Source organism: Saccopteryx leptura, chromosome 3 (genome assembly GCF_036850995.1).
Source record: "Saccopteryx leptura isolate mSacLep1 chromosome 3, mSacLep1_pri_phased_curated, whole genome shotgun sequence".
Classification (NCBI taxonomy): Eukaryota; Metazoa; Chordata; class Mammalia; order Chiroptera; family Emballonuridae; genus Saccopteryx; species Saccopteryx leptura.
In genome coordinates this window covers 16,833,724-16,854,929 of record NC_089505.1, presented here as the reverse complement: position 1 = coordinate 16,854,929, position 21,206 = coordinate 16,833,724, and the positions used below count along the sequence as shown (strand labels likewise).

At 44.6% G+C, this 21,206-nt stretch overlaps 1 protein-coding gene across 1 annotated transcript in view; it reads right to left on the bottom strand.

Moving 5' to 3' along the window:
• Positions 1–16,441, bottom strand: part of KATNA1 (katanin catalytic subunit A1) — a 40,056-nt gene extending 23,615 nt beyond the window's left edge. The window contains exons 1-3 of the mRNA XM_066373019.1: positions 16,193–16,441; positions 2,176–2,350; positions 762–919 (exon numbers count right to left, since the gene is read on the bottom strand). Of these exons, the coding sequence (XP_066229116.1) occupies positions 762–919; positions 2,176–2,337 (320 nt within the window). The 5' untranslated portion in view covers positions 2,338–2,350; positions 16,193–16,441. The remainder of the gene's footprint in view (positions 1–761; positions 920–2,175; positions 2,351–16,192) is intronic.
• Positions 16,442–21,206: the final 4,765 nt, after the last annotated feature.

Genomic DNA, 21,206 nt, shown 5'->3' with positions numbered 1-21,206 from the left:
AAAGGAATCACTAGAGCAGGGGTCTCAAACTCGCGGCCCGCCGAACAATTTTGTGCGGCCCGCAGACTAATCCACGGGCTTACTAAATTTTATCCAAAATATTTTGAACTTCGTGGATTAGTCTGCGGGCCACACAAAATTGTTTGGCGGGCCGCAAGTTTGAGACCCCTGCACTAGAGGCTCTTTAGAGCACTTCAGTAAATATCACTTTCACTAATTGTCCATTTCCTAGCACTATGTAATAGGAAGCTGGAAAAAAAATGTCAGAGAAACCTAAAGTTGAGGACATTTTATCTTTTTTTTTCTGTGAATTAAAAAGTCAATTTTTCAATCTAGTAGTATAGCTTGATGAACAGCAGTATTCTGCTACAGCTTGTTGGAGAACCAGTTTTCATCTTGACTCCTGCACTTTACAAGAAAAATCTTAAGCTTAGAAAGGTTACAACATGATTTTCCCACAACTACTAAGTGTGGCCAAGATAGAGCTAGAGCCCAGACAGTCAATTCCCAGCCCCACGCTCCTTCCACAAGGTAACGGTGTCTCTGCCACTTAAACTCACTGCACAAAAGCATATTTTGGCTTATTCCCACCAAAATGTAATTTACTGAAATGGCTCATAGTCATATAAAACACAATTTAAGAGTTATAAAAGCCAATCAGTAAAAAACCCCTCCTATCCCTGTCTCTCGGCACCAGTTCCTCTCGGATATGACCTGTCAGCGTCCTGTGCTGGCCTGGGTCTCGAAAGGTCTCCACTTACCTTCGTTCAACAGGGACGGGCATGGACCAGACTTCGCCCTCAGAAGCTGGAAGCTCATGTTGTGCAGCTTTCAACGGAGTGCTGTCTAGTTTAAAGCTCTCTAGTGTTTTCATGATATCTTTCACGTGTTTAGCTTCCACATTTATTTCCTGCCAAACCTGGAAAGGTGAATACAGCTCTCTAACTTTTTATAGCTAACAAATCACTGCCAAGATTAAACTAGGGCTATTTATTAGAGATGTCAGAAACCTCCATTTTGACATCAGATATCCAGTAAATTACAAGATACTGTGTTGAAATTTTTTTTTTTTTTTTGTATTTTTCTGAAGTTGGAAACGGGGATGCAGTCAGACAGACTCCCGCATGGGCCCTACCAGGATCCACCCGGCACGCCCACCAGGGGGCGATGCTCTGCCCCTCCGGGGCGTCCCTCTGTCGCGACCAGAGCCACTCTAGCGCCTGGGGCAGAGGCCAAGGAGCCATCCCCAGCGCCCGGGCCATCTTTGCTCCAATGGAGCCTCGCTGCGGGAGGGGAAGAGAGAGACAGAGAGGAAGGAGAGGGGGAGGGGTGGAGAAGCAGATGGGCGCTTCTCCTGTGTGCCCTGGCCGGGAATCGAACCCAGGACTTCCGCACGCCAGGCCGATGCTCTACCACTGAGCCAACCGGCCAGGGCCACACTGTGTTGAAATTTTAATAATGGTTCATTAATTCTTTGTTTTCAATTTCAAACTTAATTCTGATAAAATGAATTAAATATTCTGGCTAATTAAACCATATTACTGACTTACAGTTCTTATTCAGATTGCATAACCAATTGAAAAGTTAGCTGTAACTTTAAAGTTTGATAAAAAATAATACTTTTGAAAGTTTCACTTTGCTGGGTTTTTTATGCTATTTGACTTTTTAAATGCTGTTAAGAATCCACTAATTTCATAACTCACTAGTGGATTGCAGTTTGAAAAATATGGCTTCAGAATATAAAAGGCTCCATTCACAAACAACCAAGATATTCTTTAAAAGCAATCTTGACTCTCTCTCTATATATATGTATATTTATATGTAAATCTGGGGGCTTGCTGGGAGGATCCAGTCAAGGCGCATGCAGGAGTCTGTTTCTCTGCCTCCCCACCTCTCACTTAGTAATAAAAAAAAATTAAATTTAAAAATATTCAGAATAAAAAGTCATTAGATCCTAACAGAATAATTGAGTAAAACTGATAATAGTGATAGTGAATATATACTATTATTAATATAATAAATCAAGTTTCAAAAAAAAATCAAGTTTCAAGTAACATATACAAATCCATGTAATAAATAATACATTCTCAATGTGTAACTGCAAAAAGCATTGACAATCTATTGAAATTTTCTAAGTACTGAAAGCATTTAAAATACACAGATGACGCTTCTCACCTGTTGCCATTTCTGCTGGAGGTACGTGTCTTTGACTGAGTACAGGTATTTGTTCATTTGGTCAAGAACTCCCTGATAATAGACCATCGCGGAGTCATAGTTTCCAAGCAACGCATATTCACGAGCCAATTTTACATTCTCACTAATCATAAGAAGACTCATGCTCAATTGTAAGCTAAAAAAAAAAGGAAAAAGAAACATTTCATATTATATGTTTATTAAACATAAGTACTTCAAAGAGTTTTTCTAAAGTCTGTATACTTTCTAGGGCTCCTCCAGAAGCTCATAAGCACACACACATGACAATCTTCCATCCTATATGTTTGCTCATACTAGTTCCAACCCACCAGAGTTTCTCAGTTCCCCAAGCCAAACTCTACCTATGCGGCAAAGCCCAGCTCGGATGGCATTTGTTCCAGTGGGCCTACCTCGGAACTTCTCCGTTCAAAATGAACTCTTCCCCTTCTCAAGTCCCCTGGCACTTCCCTGGGACTCCACTTCAAGGCTCTTGTCTACTCTGAGTTACAGGTTACCTATACAGGTCTCATCTCTACTAAAGGAAGTTCTGAGAGTAGAATTTGCATCTGAAAAGTGTGAGACTGTATGTATCCTCAGTGTACGGCACACAAGTCTTACTGAATATCTGCAGAACAACTGGAGAATGTTAGATACCATTTTTGGGGTTTTTTAAAATTTATTTATTTTTATTCATTTTAGAGAGGAGAGAGAAAGAGAGAGAGAGAGACAGAGAGGGAGAGAGAGGAGAGAGAGACAGAGAGAGAAGGCGGGGAGGAGCTGGAAGCATCAACTCCCATATGTGCCTTGACCACGCAAGCCCAGGGTTTCGAACCAGCGACCTCAGCATTTCCAGGTCGACGCTTTATCCACTGTGCCACCACAGGTCAGGCCCATTTTGGGGTATTTTTAAGAGTTTATTTATTGATTTTAGAGAAAGGAGAGAGAAAGAGAAGGGAGGAGGAGCAGGAAGTAATAGTTCCAAGTCAGGAAGATCTGAGTGCTTTTTCTTTTTAAAGATTTTATTAATTTTAGGGAGGGGGGGTAAGCAGGAAGCATCAATCTGCAGTAGTTGCTTTTTGTATGTGCCTTGACAGGTCAAGCCCAGGGTTTCAAACCAGCAGGCTCCGCATTCCAGGTTGACGCTTTATCCACTGTGCCACCACAGGTCACAGAGATCTGTGTGCTCTTGAGAGGGCAATGATTTAGATTCAGGTTGTGGCTTTGGGGAAATAAAACCATAAAACAAATTTGAAAAGTGGTGAAAGAACTGCTGAGAGTACTTAGAAATTTGTGTGATGTTGGAAATGAATGAAGTCCCAAGCATGGGAACTAAAAAATGAAAGAATCCTGAAAGATCACAGGAAAGCTGAGCAGAAATAGAGGAAGAAAATAAGATCATCGTTTTTGACTCCTTTTGTGTGTCAGTGGGATATCCAAATAGGTGTGTCTCATAGATGAACAGAGATAACTTCTCTGCCTGGGGGGGGGGGGGGGGGGTCTCTCTCCCTAGCTTAATCTCATCTAGCCAGAGGTGTTTTGTAAAACTGTACTTCCAGACATCTTCCTCCCCCACCCTATTATGGTTAAGGCCATGCAAAAAAACTTAAGGCTAAGAGAGCCTGCAATGGCTCTTACATGTTGGATATTTAAATTCTTTACTCTGGGATGAAGTTTTCTGTGGAAAAATATGCCAAGCAAATATTCTGGGTTTAATTTCATGTATAATGTTTAGCAGATGGACAGGACAAAGAGGATGATGGCAGGTCAACCAGAAATATCCGTCAGATTCACTATGTGTTAGATATAAGACCAGAAGGATATCCTGTCAAATAGATATGGGAAAGTAATTATATCCATACAGCCTGGAATCAGATTACAGGAAGCAACATTAGTAGGAAATGCTGGTGGGTGGTGTTGGGCAGTGTTGGGCAGATAAAATATATTATGCTCACTTTGTTAAAGATGGTGCTGCCCACGTGGAAGTCTGTTGCCCAGGTAATAACATTAGTTGCCCTTCCTGCTTGGGATGGGTGTGATCGTATTAATGTGTGTTGGGGGAGGGCTTTCACGCCAAAAGGTTTTAAAAAGAAGGGTGACTGCATTCTAGGAAGAGGGCAGAGAGCAGGGAGGAGAGCAGAGAAAGGCCATGTTGAGGCCAGGAGAAGCTGCCAAGATGGCAGAATGCTGAAAGAAAAGCCAGTTTGTGCAGAGTTTGTGCAGAGAGAAGGAGATGGGGAACAGAGGTGAATAAGGCTGGTGAGCTAGAAACTTTTGATTCTAGGAAACTCGGATAAGTCAGTGGCTTTAGGAGCCCTGAATGGAAAGGGAAGTGTTTTCTCACTATGTGTATTTCTTGCCCGCCAATTGCAAGCTAGGATTAAAGGTAATGGCCCACCAGTTCTTGGCTCCGTTGTTTCATTACCCACTGTCCAAATCTAATGTGAACCTGCATGGGCCAGGCGGTTGTGATGGTGGCCGTGGCTACTAGCCATACAGGCAGATAAGATACATTATGCTCACTTTGTTAAAGATGGCACTGCATACCTGGAAGCCCGTTGCCCAGGTGATTGCTTGGGATGGGCGTGATTGCATTAATGTGTGTTGGGGGAGGGCTTTCGCGCCAAAAGGTTTTAAAGGAAGAGAGATCACGTTGTTCTGGGAGAAGAGGGATTACATTCTAGGAGGAGCCCATGCTGCAGGAGAGCAGAGAAGGGCCACGTGGAGGAGAGGAGAAGCAGTCAAGATGGAGGAGTGCTGAAAGAGAAGCAAGTTAGTGCAGAGTTTGTGCAGAGAGAAGGAGATGGGGAACAGAGGTGAATAAGGCTGGTGAGGTAGACACCTTTGATTCTAGGAAACTCAGATAAGTCAGTAGCTTTGTGAGCGCTTAATGAGTGGGTTTTGGAGCCCAATGTGTGTTTTTACATGCCCTCCAGGTGCAAGCTAGGATTAAAGGTAATGGCCCACCAGGTCTTGGCTCTGTTGTTTCATTACCGTCTGTCCGAATCTAATGCGAACCTGCATGGGCCAGGTGGCCGTGGCTACTGGCTTTACGGTGGGTAGCTAAAAACAAGCACTGTTACACTAGAGCAGATGAGAGTGAGTGCTAGGATCCTTAGGACAGAGATTAGAGAGGTGGGATCTCAACATCAGCTGGAGAAATAGGGATATCAAAGTCACACCAGCCACCTCAGGCTTCTATCCTTTGCCAATCTTTGGTCGTTCTCATTCTATAACCAGCTGAAGGTATAACTATTGCTCCTTTACCAGTCAGACTTGACTAATGCATGTCATATATTAGATCTTAGGATATACACTAGGATCTCCAAACCCAGACATCTTTAATCTCAGTTACAAGGTTCAATTCCTAAATACAAGGCAATACAGGATTCCAAAATAGCTGCTGGTTCTCGTCCTGAAAACCAATCCTAAAAGAACCACAGTTACTTTACAGGAAGTTGATGGACCCCAGAATCAAACATAAAATTCTGAGAAACAATGGAAATGACAGATGGTGATTGGATTTTTGTGTTTGGGAGCCAAGGCAGCCCACAGGTAAACAAGGTCAGGTGAGCGTTTTCTAGCTGTACCTTTTTTGACTTCCACTGTCCTGGTCAATCCTTGCTCACTCTTGTAAGTGCAGCCTGAACTCTTTTCTTTTTCCCTTAATGCCACAAAGTTTAGCCTGACCAGGCAGTGGCACAGTGGATAGAGTGTTGGACTCGGATGCAGGGGGCCCAGGTTCGAAACCCCGAGGTCACCGGCTTGTGCAGGCTCATCTGGTTTGAGCAAGGCTCACCAGCTTGGACCCAAGGTCGCTGGCTTGAGCAAGGGGTCACTGGCTCTGCTGAAGCCCCCCCCCCCCACTCAAGGCACATATGAGAAAGCATAATGAACAACTAAGGTGTTACAATGAAAACTGATGCTTCTCATCTCTCTCCCTGTCTCTCTAAAAAAAAAAAATGGAAAGCCCTGGCCGGTTGGCTCAGCGGTAGAGCGTTGGCCTGGCGTGCGGGGGACCCGGGTTCGATTCCCGGCCAGGGCACATAGGAGAAGCACCCATTTGCTTCTCCACCCCCCCCTCCCTCCTTCCTCTCTCTCTCTTCCCCTCCCGTAGCCAAGGCTCCATTGGAGCAAAGATGGCCTGGGCCCTGGGGATGGCTCCTTGGCCTCTGCCCCAGGCACTAGACTGGCTCTGGTCGTGGCAGAGCGACGCTCCGGAGAGGCAGAGCATCACCCCCTGGTGGGCAGAGCATTGCCCCTGGTGGGCGTGCCGGGTGGATCCCGGTCGGGCGTATGCGGGAGTCTGTCTGACTGTCACTCCCCGTTTCAAGCTTCAGAAAAATAAAAAATAAAAAAAATGAAAAAAAAATTTTAATACAAGACCCTCCTTTTAAAACCTCCAGGTCCAGAAGGTTTTTTTTTTAAAGCATTTCCTTTTTGTGTGTGTGTGTGTGACAGAGAGAGAGAGAGAGAGAGACAGACAGGAACAGATGGACAGACAGGAAGGAAGCAAGGGAGAGAGAAGAGAAGCATCAATTCTTTGTTGAGGCTCCTTAGTGGTTTATTGATTGCTTTCTTATAAGTGCCTTGACTGGGGGGCTACAGCAGACCGAGTGACCCTTTGCTCAAGTCAGTGACCTTGGGCTCAAGCTGGTGAGCCTTGCTCAAACCAGATGAGCCCGTGCTCAAGCTGGCGACCTCGGGGTTTCGAACCCGAGTCCTCCATGTCCCAGTCTGAAGCTCTTTCCACTGCACCACCACCTGGTCAGGCCAGAGGGTTTTTTATGGGTGTATTTTACCCACCTTTTAAGTAGAAGATAATTCCAATCACATAAACGGCCCTCATTCCAACAGTCCAGAGGACCTGAATCCTGCCAAGCACTTTGTGCCGGGAGCATGAAAGCAGACTCCCCTCAGTTGCGCCTTGAAAAGACTGCAGCCCTGAGACCTGGAGTACAACCTGTGAAGAACCCTACATCAGAAGGACACAGCTAAGCCAAGCCCAGAGCCTGAGCAAAGAAACCATGAGTAATAAATGTTTGTTGTTTTAATCACTAAGTTTTAGGATAATTTGCTACAAAGCAATACAGTTATGAACTAAAATATGTAAGTAACTCAAAACTGGGCATGTGAGATCCAAAACAAAAAGAATTCCATGACCAAAGTAACTCTCTGGAGTCACTTTGATAATATTCTATCTTAATAAAAGCTCCCTGACCAGGGATCACGGCTCTCTACTATTGTATCAATACTTACTGATATATCTGCAGCGCCCAGAGCCATGTTTGGCACGCAGCAGACATTCAATTAATCTTTCTTTCTTTCTTTCTTTTTTTTTACAGAGACAGAGAGTCAGAGAGAGGGACAGATAGGGACAGACAGACAGGAATAGAGAGACATGAGAAGCATCAATCATTAGTTTTTCGTTGACACCTTATTTGTTCATTGATTGCTTTCTCATATGTGCCTTGATCCCAGGCCTTCGGCTGACTGAGTAACCCCCTGCTCAAGCCAGCGACCTTGGGTCCAAGCTGGTGAACTTTGCTCAAACCAGATGAGCCTGCGCTCAAGCTGGCGACCTCGGGGTCTCGAACCTGGGTCCTCTGCATCCCAGTCCGACGCTCTATCCACTGTGCCACCACCTGGTCAGGCTCAATTAATCTTTAAATGAACGAATACTGCCAAGTTTTTTTTTTTGTTTTTTGTCTTTGTTTTTTTTACAGGACAGAGAGAGTAAGGGATAGATAGGGACAGACAGACAGGAACGGAGAGAGACTAGAAGCATCAATCATCAGTTTCTCGTTGCGACACCTTAGCTGTTCATTGATTGCTTTCTCATATGTGCCTTGACAACGGGCCTTCAGCAGACCGAGTAACCCCTTGCTTGAGCCAGTGACCTTGGGTCCAAGCTGGTGAGCTTTGTTCAAACCAGATCAGCCCATGCTCAAGCAGGCAACCTCAGGGTCTCGAACCTGGGTCCTCCTCATCCCAGTCCAACGCTCTATCCACTGCGCCACCGCCTGATCAGGCTGCCAAGTTTTTGTCTTTACTGAGATTTCTTACCTTTGTCCTGTTCCTGACCCTCAGCACTCACATTCCTGGATCCTCAACTCATCACTCCCAGAGCTGTGTGATTGCCCCTGCTCTGAAATTACACATGCCCTATTGTGACACCTAGTCTGGGCAACAGTTTTAGAAGAGGATAGCTGGCTGGCCTGTGGTGGCGCAGTGGATGGAGCATCAACCTGAGACGCAGAGGTTGCCTGACGGTTTGAAACTCTGGGCCTGCTGGCTAAGGCGCATACAACAAGCATTGAATGAACAACTAAAGTGAAGCAATTATGAGTTGATACTTCTTGCTCCCCTCTCTGTATAAAAGCAATAAATAAAATCTTTGAGGAAAAATGAACGAAGACGAGGCCAGATGCACAGAATACAGTGAGTAGATCTGGATGAGCCTGGTTATCAGGCCTCCCAAATCTTTTCTTTCCCTTCCTCTTTTTTTTTCTTCCTTTCCCTTTCCCTTTCCCTTTCCCTTTCCCTTTTCCTTCCTTCCTTCCTTCCTTCCTTCTTTCCTTTCCTTTCTTTCTTTCTCTCTCTCTTTCTTTCTTCCTTTCCTTCCTTCCTTTCTTTCTTCTTTTTTCTTTCTTTCTTTCTTTCTCTTTCTTTCTTTCTCTTTCTCTCTCTCTCTTTCTTCCTTTCCTTTCCCTTTCTTTCTTTCTTTCTTTCTTCTTTCTTCTTTCTTTCTTTCTCTTTCTTTCTTTCTCTCTTTCTTCCTTTCCTTTCCTTTCCCTTTCTTTCCTTCCTTCCTTCCTTCCTTTCTTTCTTTCCTTTCTTTTTCTTTCCTTCCTTCCTTTCTTTCTTTCTTTCTCTCTCTCTTTCTTTCTTCCTTTCTTCCTTTCCTTCCTTCCTTCCTTCCTTTCTTCTTTCTTTCTTTCTTTTCTTTCTTTCTTTCTCTCTCTCTCTCTCTCTCTCTCTCTCTCCCTTCCTTTCCTTTCCCTTTCTTTCTTCTTTCTTTCTTTCTTTCTTTCTTTCTTTCTTTCTTTCTTTCTCTCTTTCTCTCTCTCTCTCTCTCTCTCTCCCTTCCTTTCCTTTCTCTTTCTTTCTTTCTTTCTTTCTTTCTTTCTTTCTTTCTTTTATTTTTCTGAAGCTGGAAACGGGGAGAGACAGTCAGACAGACTCCCGCATGCGCCCGACCGGGATCCACCCGGCACGCGCACCAGGGGGCAACGCTCTGCCCCTCCAGGGCCTCGCTCTGTCGCGACCAGAGCCGTTCTAGCGCCTGGGGCAGAGGCCAAGGAGCCATCCCCAGTGCCCGGGCCATCTTTGCTCCAATGGAGCCTCACTGCGGGAGGGGAAGAGAGAGACAGGGAGGAAGGAGAGGGGGAGGGGTGGAGAAGCAGATGGGCGCTTCTCCTGTGTGCCCTGGCCGGGAATCGAATCCAGGACTTCCGCACGCCAGGCCGACGCTCTACCACTGAGCCAATCGGCCAGGGCCCTTCCTCTTTTTCTTAATAGACTTTCTCCTGATCTTTTTTCCCTTTCCCCAATTAAAAAAAAATCTAAATGTTACTTTAATATGAGTGGTTCTTTTTTTTAACATTTTTTTTTTAAGATTTTATTTATTCATTATAGAGAGGGGAGAGAGAGAAAGAAGGGGGTAGGAGCAGGAAGCATCAACTCCCATATGTGCCTTGACCAGGCAAGCCTAGGGTTTTGAACCGGCAACCTCAGCGTTTCCAGGTTGCCACTTTATCCACTGCGCCACCACAGGTCAGGCATGAGTGGTTCTTTTTTTTGAGGGCCGTGATTCAATGGCCTAAAGCACAAAAAAAATCACTCCAGGCCTTCTTTGAAGGTTCTCTGTGTTACAAATACTTCTTCCTAGTCAGATAAAATTCCTTAGGAGCTAATGAATTCATTTTTCCTAACAAACATGTAAAGTCACTCCAAAGTCACATTAACAAATGACCTGAAAAGTTCCTGGTTATCATAGAAACATGTGATTACTGAAAATAGTTATCAAAACATGCTTGGGCCTGACCTGTGTTGGCGCAGTGGATAAAGCATCAACCTGAAATGCTGAGGTTGCCGGTTCAATACCCTGCACTTGCCTGGTCTAAAGTACATATGGGAGTTGAAGCTTCCTGCTCCTCCCCCCCCCCCTCTCTAAAATGAATAAATAAAAATTTTTTTTAAAAAAACACGCTTGGATGACTAAATGTTAGACAAAAATATTTTTTCCTATTCTTTTTGTAGTCTCTAAGCCAAAGACATCATTCTTTTCAAATGAATGTCAACAGAGTAAAAATTTTTTTTGTATTTTTCTGAAGTTGGAAACAGGGAGGCAGTCAGACAGACTCCCACATGCGCCCAACTGGGATCCACCCAGCACACCCACCAGGGGGCGATGCATTGCCCATCTGGGGCATCACTCTGTTGCAACCAGAGCCATTCTAGCGCCTGAGGCAGCGGCCATAGAGCCATCCTCAGCGCCCAGGCCAACTTTGCTCCAATGGAGCCTTGGCTGCGGGAGGGGAAGAGAGAGACAGAGAGGAAGGAGAGGGGGAGGGGTGGAGAAGCAGATGGGCGCTTCTCCTGTGTGCTCTGGCCGGAAATCGAACCCAGGACTCCTGCACGCCAGGGCCTCAACAGAGTAAATTTATGAGATGCTCTAACTTTCAAGAACATATCTTTGTCATTGTTAAAATACCACTGCAGGAGGACAGAAAGAAACTGGGTCTACCCAGAACCAAATCTGGCAATATTTAAAGAAATGAATATATTTCAGAAAAAGCCTAGAGACCATATTTTAACCACTACAAACTTTAACACTAACTCTGGGTTCAAATAATAAAAGATGTATAAAAAGACTGTCCAAAAATTTAGACTCTTGTGTTATAAAGGTTATTAAAGAAAAAACCTTATGTAGCAATGCCTGCTTTATCTCACAGTAAACTTTTTCTTTATATTATTCTATCAGAACAACCCTTTTGCTTATATGGCCTGAGTATTTATGATTTAGCTAATGACTAAATCCTTTTTTTTTTATTTTAAGCGAAAGAGAGAGGAACAGAAAGGAAGGGTGAGAGATGAGAAGCATCAACTCATAGTTGCGGCACCTTAGTTGTTCATTGATTAAATCCATTTTTTTAAAACTAAATAAGATGCATCATGAAATTTTAATTAAAGTAAGAGTCAAATAGCCTGACCAGGCAGTGGCGCAGTGAATAGAGCATCAGACTGGGACACAGAGGACCCAGGTTCAAAACCCTGAGGTTGCCGGCTTGAGCATGGGCTCATCCTGCTTGAGCGTAGGGTGGCTGACTTAGGGTGGTATCATAGACATGACCCCATGGTTGCTGGCTTGAGCCCAAGGTCACTGGCTTGAGCAAGGAATCACTCTCTCTGCTGTAGCCCCCAGTCAAGGCACATATGAGAAAGCAATCAATGAACAACTAAGGTGCCACAATGAAGAATTGATGCTTCTCATCTCTCTCCCTTCCTGTCTGTCTCTCCCTGTGTCACACACACACAAAAAAAGAGAGTCAAATACCACAAATTTTCTAGCAAACAATATTTAATGTGGTATGGTATTTCCATGAAGAGTCTTAAAGTGTCCTTTTCTTCTCTAAGATTAGGGAAAAGGAGTGATCCAAGACACTGAAAATTTTGGGAGGGGACGCACTACCTCTCCTTGCTGTAAACCATCTCAGGTCTGTACCTCCCAGAGTTTCCCACCCATTTTTGACCCAAGGTGCCTCTTCTACAACGAAATCATTTCCCTCTTGCTTCCCCAAAACACCTGACAGCAGTGCCTTAAGGAAACTCCCCCAAACCTGAGCCTGAGGGCTGAGGGACAATGGACCTCTCCAGACACAATGGTTTCCTCTAACGTGCCATCAAGCCTATGAATACTGGAGCCTTCTATCAGATTAGACTAAATGGAACCTTGAGGCTTCTCCCTGGAGCAGGCATTCCTAGTTTCATAAAATATAGTGTCCAACTCTCTTCCCTCTCTTTCCCCACCAATATCTACCTTTCTGCCAACATGAAGACAACAAGCATTACTGGACAGGCACCAGAAACCAGAAAGCTTATAGCTCACCAGGATCAAGGGGAAGAATGTTACAGTAATATAATGTTATAGTAATTAAATATATAGAAATGTAGAAAAAAAAAAGACACTAAAAAACAACAGGCAACAAATCCAAATATTTGAATTTTAAGATTCCTCTTCTCTTTCAAAACAACACAGAGCCTTTCCTATTTCACACCTAAAAAGAATACTTTACCCACTTAATTTGTAAAGGAACCTTAGCCAGAATTCCACTTACATTGCAGTTTTTACCATTAATGTGCATTGGTCATTCATTCAAGAAATACTTACTGAGCACCTACTGAATTGCAAGGAATTACACTGAAGACAAAATAAGACAGAATGAGACCTTGAAATCCTGGTAGTTTAGTAAAAAGAATATAATTTTATTTATTCTAGGTGTATTTTTCTTTGCTTAGTAACAGTAAACAAGCATAGATGATTAAACACAAGCTAAAAAAATCAGCATCAATGTTAAAAATATCTGCAAAACTGATGTTTTAAAATAAAAACAGCCTGACCTGTGGTGGCACAGTGGATAAAGCGTCGACCTGGAAATGCTGAGGTCACCGGTTCGAAACCCTGGGCTTGCCTGGGCAAGGCACATATGGGAGTTGATGCTTCCAGCTCCTCCCCCCTTCTCTCTCTCTGTCTCTCCTCTCTCTCTCTCTCTCTCTCTCTCTCTGTCTCTCCCTCTCCTCTCTAAAATGAATAAATAAATTAATTAAAAATAAAATAAAATAAAAACAGATGAAGCTCAATCATGCATTTTCCTAAGGCATTTCAGTGAACAAGATGAGTGTAATTTTAAAAATGTCAATACAATATTAAGCAATTTTAAAAGTATTCATTTCTAGGATACAAAAGCAACCATATGCTAATTTACAGTCAGTCACTGATGATTATGAATAAGCAGTGACTGACTTGTGACCAATTACAGCATGGCATACATTTTTCTTACCCTTAAAATTATATGATAAATACACAAGAAGCACAAAAATGTTATCTTTTTATAAAAATAGCACCAAAAAACAGCCTGCCCAGAAAAAGAATACAAATATTTGACATGTATTTAGTAAATTTTCTTTATATTTACCTTAAACAATGCAAAAACAAATCTGTGAATATAACAATTTAAATGTAATTTAAAAGCCATATCAATAAAGACCACATGTTGGGCAGATAAAATATATTATGCTCACTTTGTTAAAATAGTGCTGCCCACATGGAGGCCATCACCCAGGTGATATTATTTATTTATTTATTTTTATTTTTATTTTTTTACTTTTTCCGAAGCTGGAAACCAGGAGACAGACAGACTCCCGCATGCGCCCGACCGGGATCCACATGGCACGCCCACCAGGGGGCGTCGCTCTGCCGCGACCAGAGCCACTCTAGTGCCTGAGGCAGAGGCCAAGGAGCCATCCCCAGCGCCCGGGCCATCTTTGCTCCAATGGAGCCTTGGCTGCGGGAGGGGAAGAGAGAGACAGAGAGGAAGGAGGGGAGGGGGTGGAGAAGCAAATGGGCGCTTCTCCTATGTGCCCTGGCCGGGAATCGAACCCGAGTCCCCCGCACGCCAGGCCGACGCTCTACCGCTGAGCCAACCGGCCAGGGCCACCCAGGTGATATTAATGTGTGTTGGGGGTGGGCTGTGGGCAGGCAGGATCCTTGGAGCCTGGGGCTTGGTTTTGGGATTAAGCCTTCCCCACCCTTTTTGATGTGGGGTGGCACAATCCCATCATGCCCCAGATAAGTGACTTTGTATTAGAGACTTCCCTATTTTGTATATTGGATTAAAGGTTTTGATTTCTACACTATAAAGTGGGGACAGAACGGGAGCTTGGGCTCTTGGCTCCTGAGATTATCATTAGAGGAGAGAGCAGAGCAGAGAGCAGAAGGAGGCCATGTGGAGTAGGCCAGGAGAAGCAGCCAAGATGGCGGAGTGCTGAGTGAGAAGCCAGTTTGTGCAGAGTTTGTGCAGAGAGAAGGAGATGGGGAACAGAAGTGAATAAGTCTGGTGAGCTAGAAACCTTTGATTCTAGGAAACTCGGATAAGTCAGTAGCTTTGTGAGCACTGAATGTGAGTGGGTTTTGGAGCCCAGTGTATGTTTTTACTTGCCCACCGGGTGCAAGCTAGAATTAAAGATGACAGCCCATCAGTTTTTGGCTCCGTTGTTTCTTTACCGACTGTCCGAATCCAATGCGAACCTGCATGGGCCAGGCTGCTGGGATAGTGGCCCTGGCTCCTGGCTTTACACCACAGCAAAATCTATTTAGCATGTTATTAACATTGATTATTTTGATCTGATACACTATCTTTTTTTTTTTTTTTTTGTATTTTTCTGAAGTTGGAAATGGGGAGGCAGTCAGACAGACTCCCGCATGCCCCTGACCGGGATCCACCCCAGCATGCCCACCAGGGGGCGATGCTCTGTCCATCTGAGGGGTCGCTCTGCTGCAACTAGAGCCATTCTAGCGCCTGAGGCAGAGGCCATAGAGCCATCCTCAGTGCCCAGGCCAACTTTGCTCCAATGGAGCCTTGGCTGCGGGAGGGGAAGAGAGAGACAGAGAGGAAGGAGAGGGGGAGGGGTGGAGAAGCAGATGGGCGCTTCTCCTGTGTGCCCTGGCGGGGAATCGAACCCAGGACTCCTGCACTCCAGGCCGAGGCTCTACCACTGAGCCAACCGGCCAGGGCCTGATACACTATCTTTTTAACAAGTCAAGTAGCTAAGAAAAAACATTGCTGTAAACAAATTCAATAATGCTAACACAGTAAATGCTATGATTCTCTAATCCTGAGCATTGTCAGAATTGTAATACCAATTTCAAAATAAAATACAGAATCCATTGTTGACTACACAGTATGTCTAGTAAATGCTTCTTGAATAACTAATGACATAAAGGAACTTTATATAATTTTTCCTTGTCTAGGAATGTTAAAAAGTTGATGGGCACTGCCTTTTTTTAAAGGCATAATACAGGCCACAAGTTATTAATATTTATACAATGAAAAGAATATTGCCCCTTCTTTGTGAAAACTGTCTGATTACAGACAACAGGGCTGCATAATGACACATTTATGAACAATGCAAGAATCGTTCTTGACACAGTGTTCTGTCATTGTTACAATGTGGCAGAGATCTACCACAACACGTTCTAAAACATTAAGGAATGTTTCCAGCAGTGACTAAAGGTGTGATTTCAAAGACATAAATGAGTGCTTTCAAAAAAGAAGGGTGCAACACTATGCTGCTAGAAGTTAGTAACTGATAGAAAAGTGGCACTTCACAGTGAAAAGAGAAAAGTACCATAGGTTCAATAAGGGCCTGAGATTACGCACCGTAAAGCACTTACAGATCTCTATTCACCTCTAACTTCGTCACCATATACTATATGAAACAAATGTTACGAGACACAAATTTTATAAAGGATACCAGCTCCGAACAAAAAGCGGCTTTGACCTTCCTCCGCTCCGAATAAACTAAATAAGAAACAAGATCCTCAACAATCGCACATACCAACAATCACACACACCTATTCGGAGTTTTTCCGGGTGAGGAGTTCGGGGGCGGGAGCGTGGACGGATGCGGGAGAGGATCCGTCAAAAAGAAAAGAATAAAAACATGTTTTATTGACCGGAAACGTCTCTAATGACACAGGCCTAGAGATGGGATCCGCGGGAGCTCCCCAAGGTCTCCGCCTGAACAGGATTCCTCGGGTGAGGGGACCGTCACCTAAGCCACAGGTGTCAACAACAGCAAGGACCTAAGACGTCCGCGCAGGCACGGGCAGGCTGCCGGCGGGATGCGCAGCGGTCTCGTCCCGCAGGCCCCGGCGTCCCTCACCGACTCGGTCGTGGGGGTCGGGGATCCCCGCAGCACAAGGCAAGCGAACACTCACCTGTGGAGGCCCAGGCTCCTCGTTAACCGCCCACCGTCAGGTAGAGGGACAGGGCGGAGCGGGGCTCCGGGGCAAGGGGGGCCCTGCCCCGCTCCAACCACCCTGCTCTGCGCTCGCCGTCCTAGCGGTGCCGCGTCCAACAGGAACCTGCTCCCTGAGAAGCTTCAGCTAACCGAGAATTTAAAGGAAAACTCGCCAAGGCCACTTCCGGTGCCGGAGGTGGCCTCGGCCACTCCAGCGCGCACGCGGAGAAACGACCGGGAGCGAGGACGCCGGGCGGCGTGCGCGCGCCGGACGCGGGAGTGGGTGTGGCCGACAGAGGCGGGTCGGGCAGGTTTGCGCCTGCGCAGTGCTCACCCCTACCCCTGGAGGGTGTGGCCCTCAATTGGGATGGAAATTATTTAGACTAGTACCATCGGGTACCTCACTATCACTTTCAATTTTCTTTTTTAAGATTTTTTTAATTTACTCATCTTAGAGAGGGGAGAAAGAGAAGAGAAGCAGGAAGCATCAACTCCCATATGTGCCTTGACCGAGCAAGCCCACGTCCTCGAACCGGTGACCTCCGCATTCCAGGTCGTCGCTTTATCCATGGCGCCATTACAGGACAGGCTATCACTTTCAATTTTTAAAATTTATTGATTTTTGAGAGTGGGGGGAAGACAGAGAAACTGATTTGTTGTTCTACTCACTCACGCGTTCATTGGTTGATACTTGCATGTGCGGAGACCTTAGCGTTCAGGAGGACCTAACTGAACAGCTCCGCCAGGGCCTCACTATGTGTTTAAAGTTGTTAGCTTACTCTCCTGCCCATTTGATTTTCACCACGTTCTTCAGAAGTTAGGAAGTCAGAGTCTGTTTTACAGGTGAGTGTCAAGGGTCAAACAATTCGTTTATGACAAAATCTGTTTTGGAACCAAATACTCAGAATTTGGTGTTTGTCACGACATAACATGGATCAAATAGCGAGTGGGTCAACAAAAATATTTCGATATGCTGCTGGTGACATTCTTTTTTTTTTTTTTTGGTCGCTTTTAGACAACCAGACAACAAATAAAATCATGCTGTTTTAAGATTTACAGATACATACTCGACAATACTTTGCTTCTTCCACTATCAGTCTTCAGCCTGTACCTTCACCTATAGAAGGAAAAGAGGTATTTGATACATTTTCCTTTAGAGTACATGATAATTAAAAATCCAATTTTAAGGCATCCCGGAAATTTAACAGACTTAAAGGCAAATTCCATCTCCCAAATATTTATTGAGCAATTACTATGGCTAGACACTTCTAGGCATTGGGTATACAATAGTCAACAAAATATAACATTTTATGGAGCTTAAAGTTTTGTAAAACTGTCAACTAAGTAGAAAATAATAGTTTTACTATAATGGATATGATCTTTATTGTAATGGAACACATTACATTATAATTAGTATATCTTTTTGAAATAAAAAGTAATTGAACCCTGGCCAGGTAGCTCAACTGGTTGGTTAGAGTAGGGGTCCCCAAACTATGGCCCACAGGCCGCATGTGGCCCCCTGAGGCCATTTATCCGGCCCTGCTGCACTTCCGGAAGGGGCAACTCTTTCACTGGTGGTCAGTATGAGGAGAACAGGATGCGGATGCCTCGCTCACATGTAGTACTACTTCCAATGATGCGGGACACATGCCTCAGGGCTCTGGAAGCGTGTCATATCACTTGTTACAGCTAGCAGTGACAAATATGGAACCGGACATTGACCATCTCATTAGCCAAAAGCAGTCCCATAGTTCCCATTAAAATACTGGTCAGTTTGTTGATTTAAATTTACTTGTTCTTTATTTTAAATATTGTATTTGTTCCCATTTTGTTTTTTTACTTTAAAATAAGATATGTGCAGCTGACCTGTGGTGGCGCAGTGGATAAAGCGTCGACCTGGAAATGCTGAGGTCGCCGGTTCGAAACCCTGGGCTTGCCTGGTCAAGGCACATATGGGAGTTGATGCTTCTAGCTCCTCCCCCCCCTTCTCTCTCTGTCTCTCTCTCCTCTCTCTTCCTCTCTGTCTTTCTCTCTCCTCTCTAAAAATGAATAAATAAATAAAATTAAAAAAAAAATAATAAGATATGTGCAGTGTACATAGGGATTTGTTCATAGATTTTTTTATAGTCCAGCCCTCCAACGGTCTGAGGGACAGTGAACTTGCCCCCTGTGTAAAAAGTTTGGGGACCACTGGGTTAGAGCATCCTCCCCAGGCATCCCCAAACTACGGCCTGCGGGCCACATGCGGCTCCCTGAGGCCATTTATGCGGCCCCCACCGCACTTCCGGAAGGGGCACCTCTTTCATTGGTGGTCAGTGTAATGGAGTACTGTATGTGGCAGCCCTCCAATGGTCTGAGGGACAGTGAACTGGCCCCCTGTGTAAAAAGTTTGGGGACCCCTGCTCCAGACAATGCCAAGGTTGTGGGTTCGATCTCGTCAGGGCATATAGAAGAATCAACCAGTGAATACATAAATAAGTGTAACAACAAACCCATTCATTGATGCATTCATTGATATTTCTCTCCCTTTCTTCTCTCTCTAAAATCAATAAATTTTTTTCTTCATTTATTTATTTTTTTTTACAGGAACAGAGAGAGAGTCAGAGAGAGGGATAGATAGGGACAGACAGACAGGAACGGAGAGAGATGAGAAGCATCAGTGATCAGTTTTTCATTGTGACACCTTAGTTATTCATTGATTGCTTTCTCATATGTGCCTTGACCGTGGGCCTTCAGCAGACTGAGTAACCCCTAGCTGGAGCCAGTGATGTTGGGTCCAAGCTGCTGAGCTTTTTGCTCAAGCCAGATGAGCCCACGCTCAAGCTGGCAACCTCGGGGTCTTGAACCTGGGTCCTTCCGCATCCCAATCCGACGCTCTGTCCACTGTGCCACCAAATGGTCAGGCTTATTGTTTTTTGTTTGTTTGTTTGTTTGTTTTACAGAGAGAGAGAGTCAGAGAGAAGGATAGATAGGGACAGACAGACAGGAACGGAGAGAGATGAGAAGCATCAATCATCAGTTTTTTGTTGCGACACCTTAGTTATTCATTGATTGCTTTCTCATATGTGCCTTGACCGTGGGCCTTCAGCAGACTGAGTAACCCCTAGCTGGAGCCAGTGACGTTGGGTCCAAGCTGGTGAGCTTTTTGCTCAAGCCAGATGAGCCCACGCTCAAGCTGGGGACCTTGAGGTCTCAAACCTCGGTCCTCCGCATTCCAGTCCGATGCTCTATCCACTGCGCCACCGCCTGGTCAGGCTAAAATCAATAAATTTTAAAAAATCAGGAAAATAAAGATGAGAGTATCAATCTAACAACAATGGGGATGAAGATGATGAATTAGAGATCAATGTACAAGATAAAATAACCGAATTTCATGATTGATCGCATGGGAGATGGTCAAAATACAATATGACCTCCTTAAATTGTTTTGCAAATTAGGTTAAACACTAATACAAATTATGCACTATATTAGTGAGGTTCAGCAGCAGTAACACATGGATACATTGTTTTTTTTCCTCTAATCTCCTGCAGTTGATCAGCCCAGGCTGAACAGACAGCTCTGCTTCACACCATCTTTCAGGTAACCAGGTTCCATTCATTTTGTTGATCTACAATCACTGGGGTGGCTTCCTAGTTTTTATGGTCAAGATGAAGTCACCACTCTGTTCCTGTTCCATCCTGTGAGAAGAGGGAAAGGGCAAGTGGTAGACAAGCAATGTCAACTTTAAGTTTACAAAGTAGAATTTGCACATACCCTGTCTGCTCACATGCAACGGCCACAACCTGGCCAGGTGGCCATAGCCGATTACAAGGGAATAGGAGCAACACGGGCTGTATTGGGGCCTTCAGAACTTCCACGGGGATGAGGGTTCTAGTCGTGAAAAGGAGAGGATGAATATTGGAGAACAAGAGCAGCTTCGTCAACAGTCGGCCACCCCGGGAGTTAAGTACTCATGAGAACCCTGTTTTTTACCAAATTAAACCCCTCTCCAGGAGAAACAACTCTCAAGTCCCAAACAGATTCCGAATCCAGCAAAATGTTCAGGATCTCTAGGTGACTCTAGGGAAGGGAGAAGGAAAGATTGGACACTAGGAAGGACAATAACTGCCCAGGTTTCAAACACAAATTTGACATTCTCCCTCTACTCTTTGCACACACACATAAGCAGATACAATGGTTTCCTTTGGCATAACCAAGTATAGTCATAACTTTAAGCATATTAAATTTGGGTCCCCACTGTAGTAAAATGTGTCATAAAAATGCAATTTGGTCTGGCCTGTGGCACAGTGGATAAAGGATCAACCTGGAATGCTGTCTCCTGTTGGAAATCCTGGCCTTGCCCTGTAAGGCAGGGGTCCCCAAACTACGGCCCGCGGGCCACATGTGGCCCCCTGAGGCCATTTATCCGGCCCCCGCTTCACTTCCGGAAGGGGCACCTCTTTCATTGGTCAGTGACAGGAGCATAGTTCTCATTGAAATACTGGTCAGCTTGTTGATTTAAATTTACTTGTTCTTTATTTTAAATATTGTATTTGTTCCCATTTTGTTTTCTTACTTTAAAATAAGATATGTGCAGTGTGCATAGGGATTTGTTCATAGTTTTTTTTATAGTCTGGCCCTCCAATGGTCTGAGGGACAGTGAACTGGCCCCGTGTAAAAAGTTTGGGGACCCCTGCTGTAAGGCATATATGATAAGCAATCAATGAACAACTAAAGTGAAGCAACTATGAGTTGATACTTCTTGTTCCACCCTCCACCCCCATAAAATCAATAAATATTTAAAACATAGCCTGACCAGGCAATGGCGCAGTGGATAGAGTGTCAAACTGGGATGCGGAGGACCCAGGTTCAAGACCCCAAGGTCGCCAGCTTGAGCGTGGGCTCATCTGGTTTGAGCAAAGCTCACCAGCTTGGACCCAAGGTCACTGGCTTGAGCAAGAGTTTACTCGGTCTGCTGAAGGCCCACGGTCAAGGCACATATGAGAAAGCA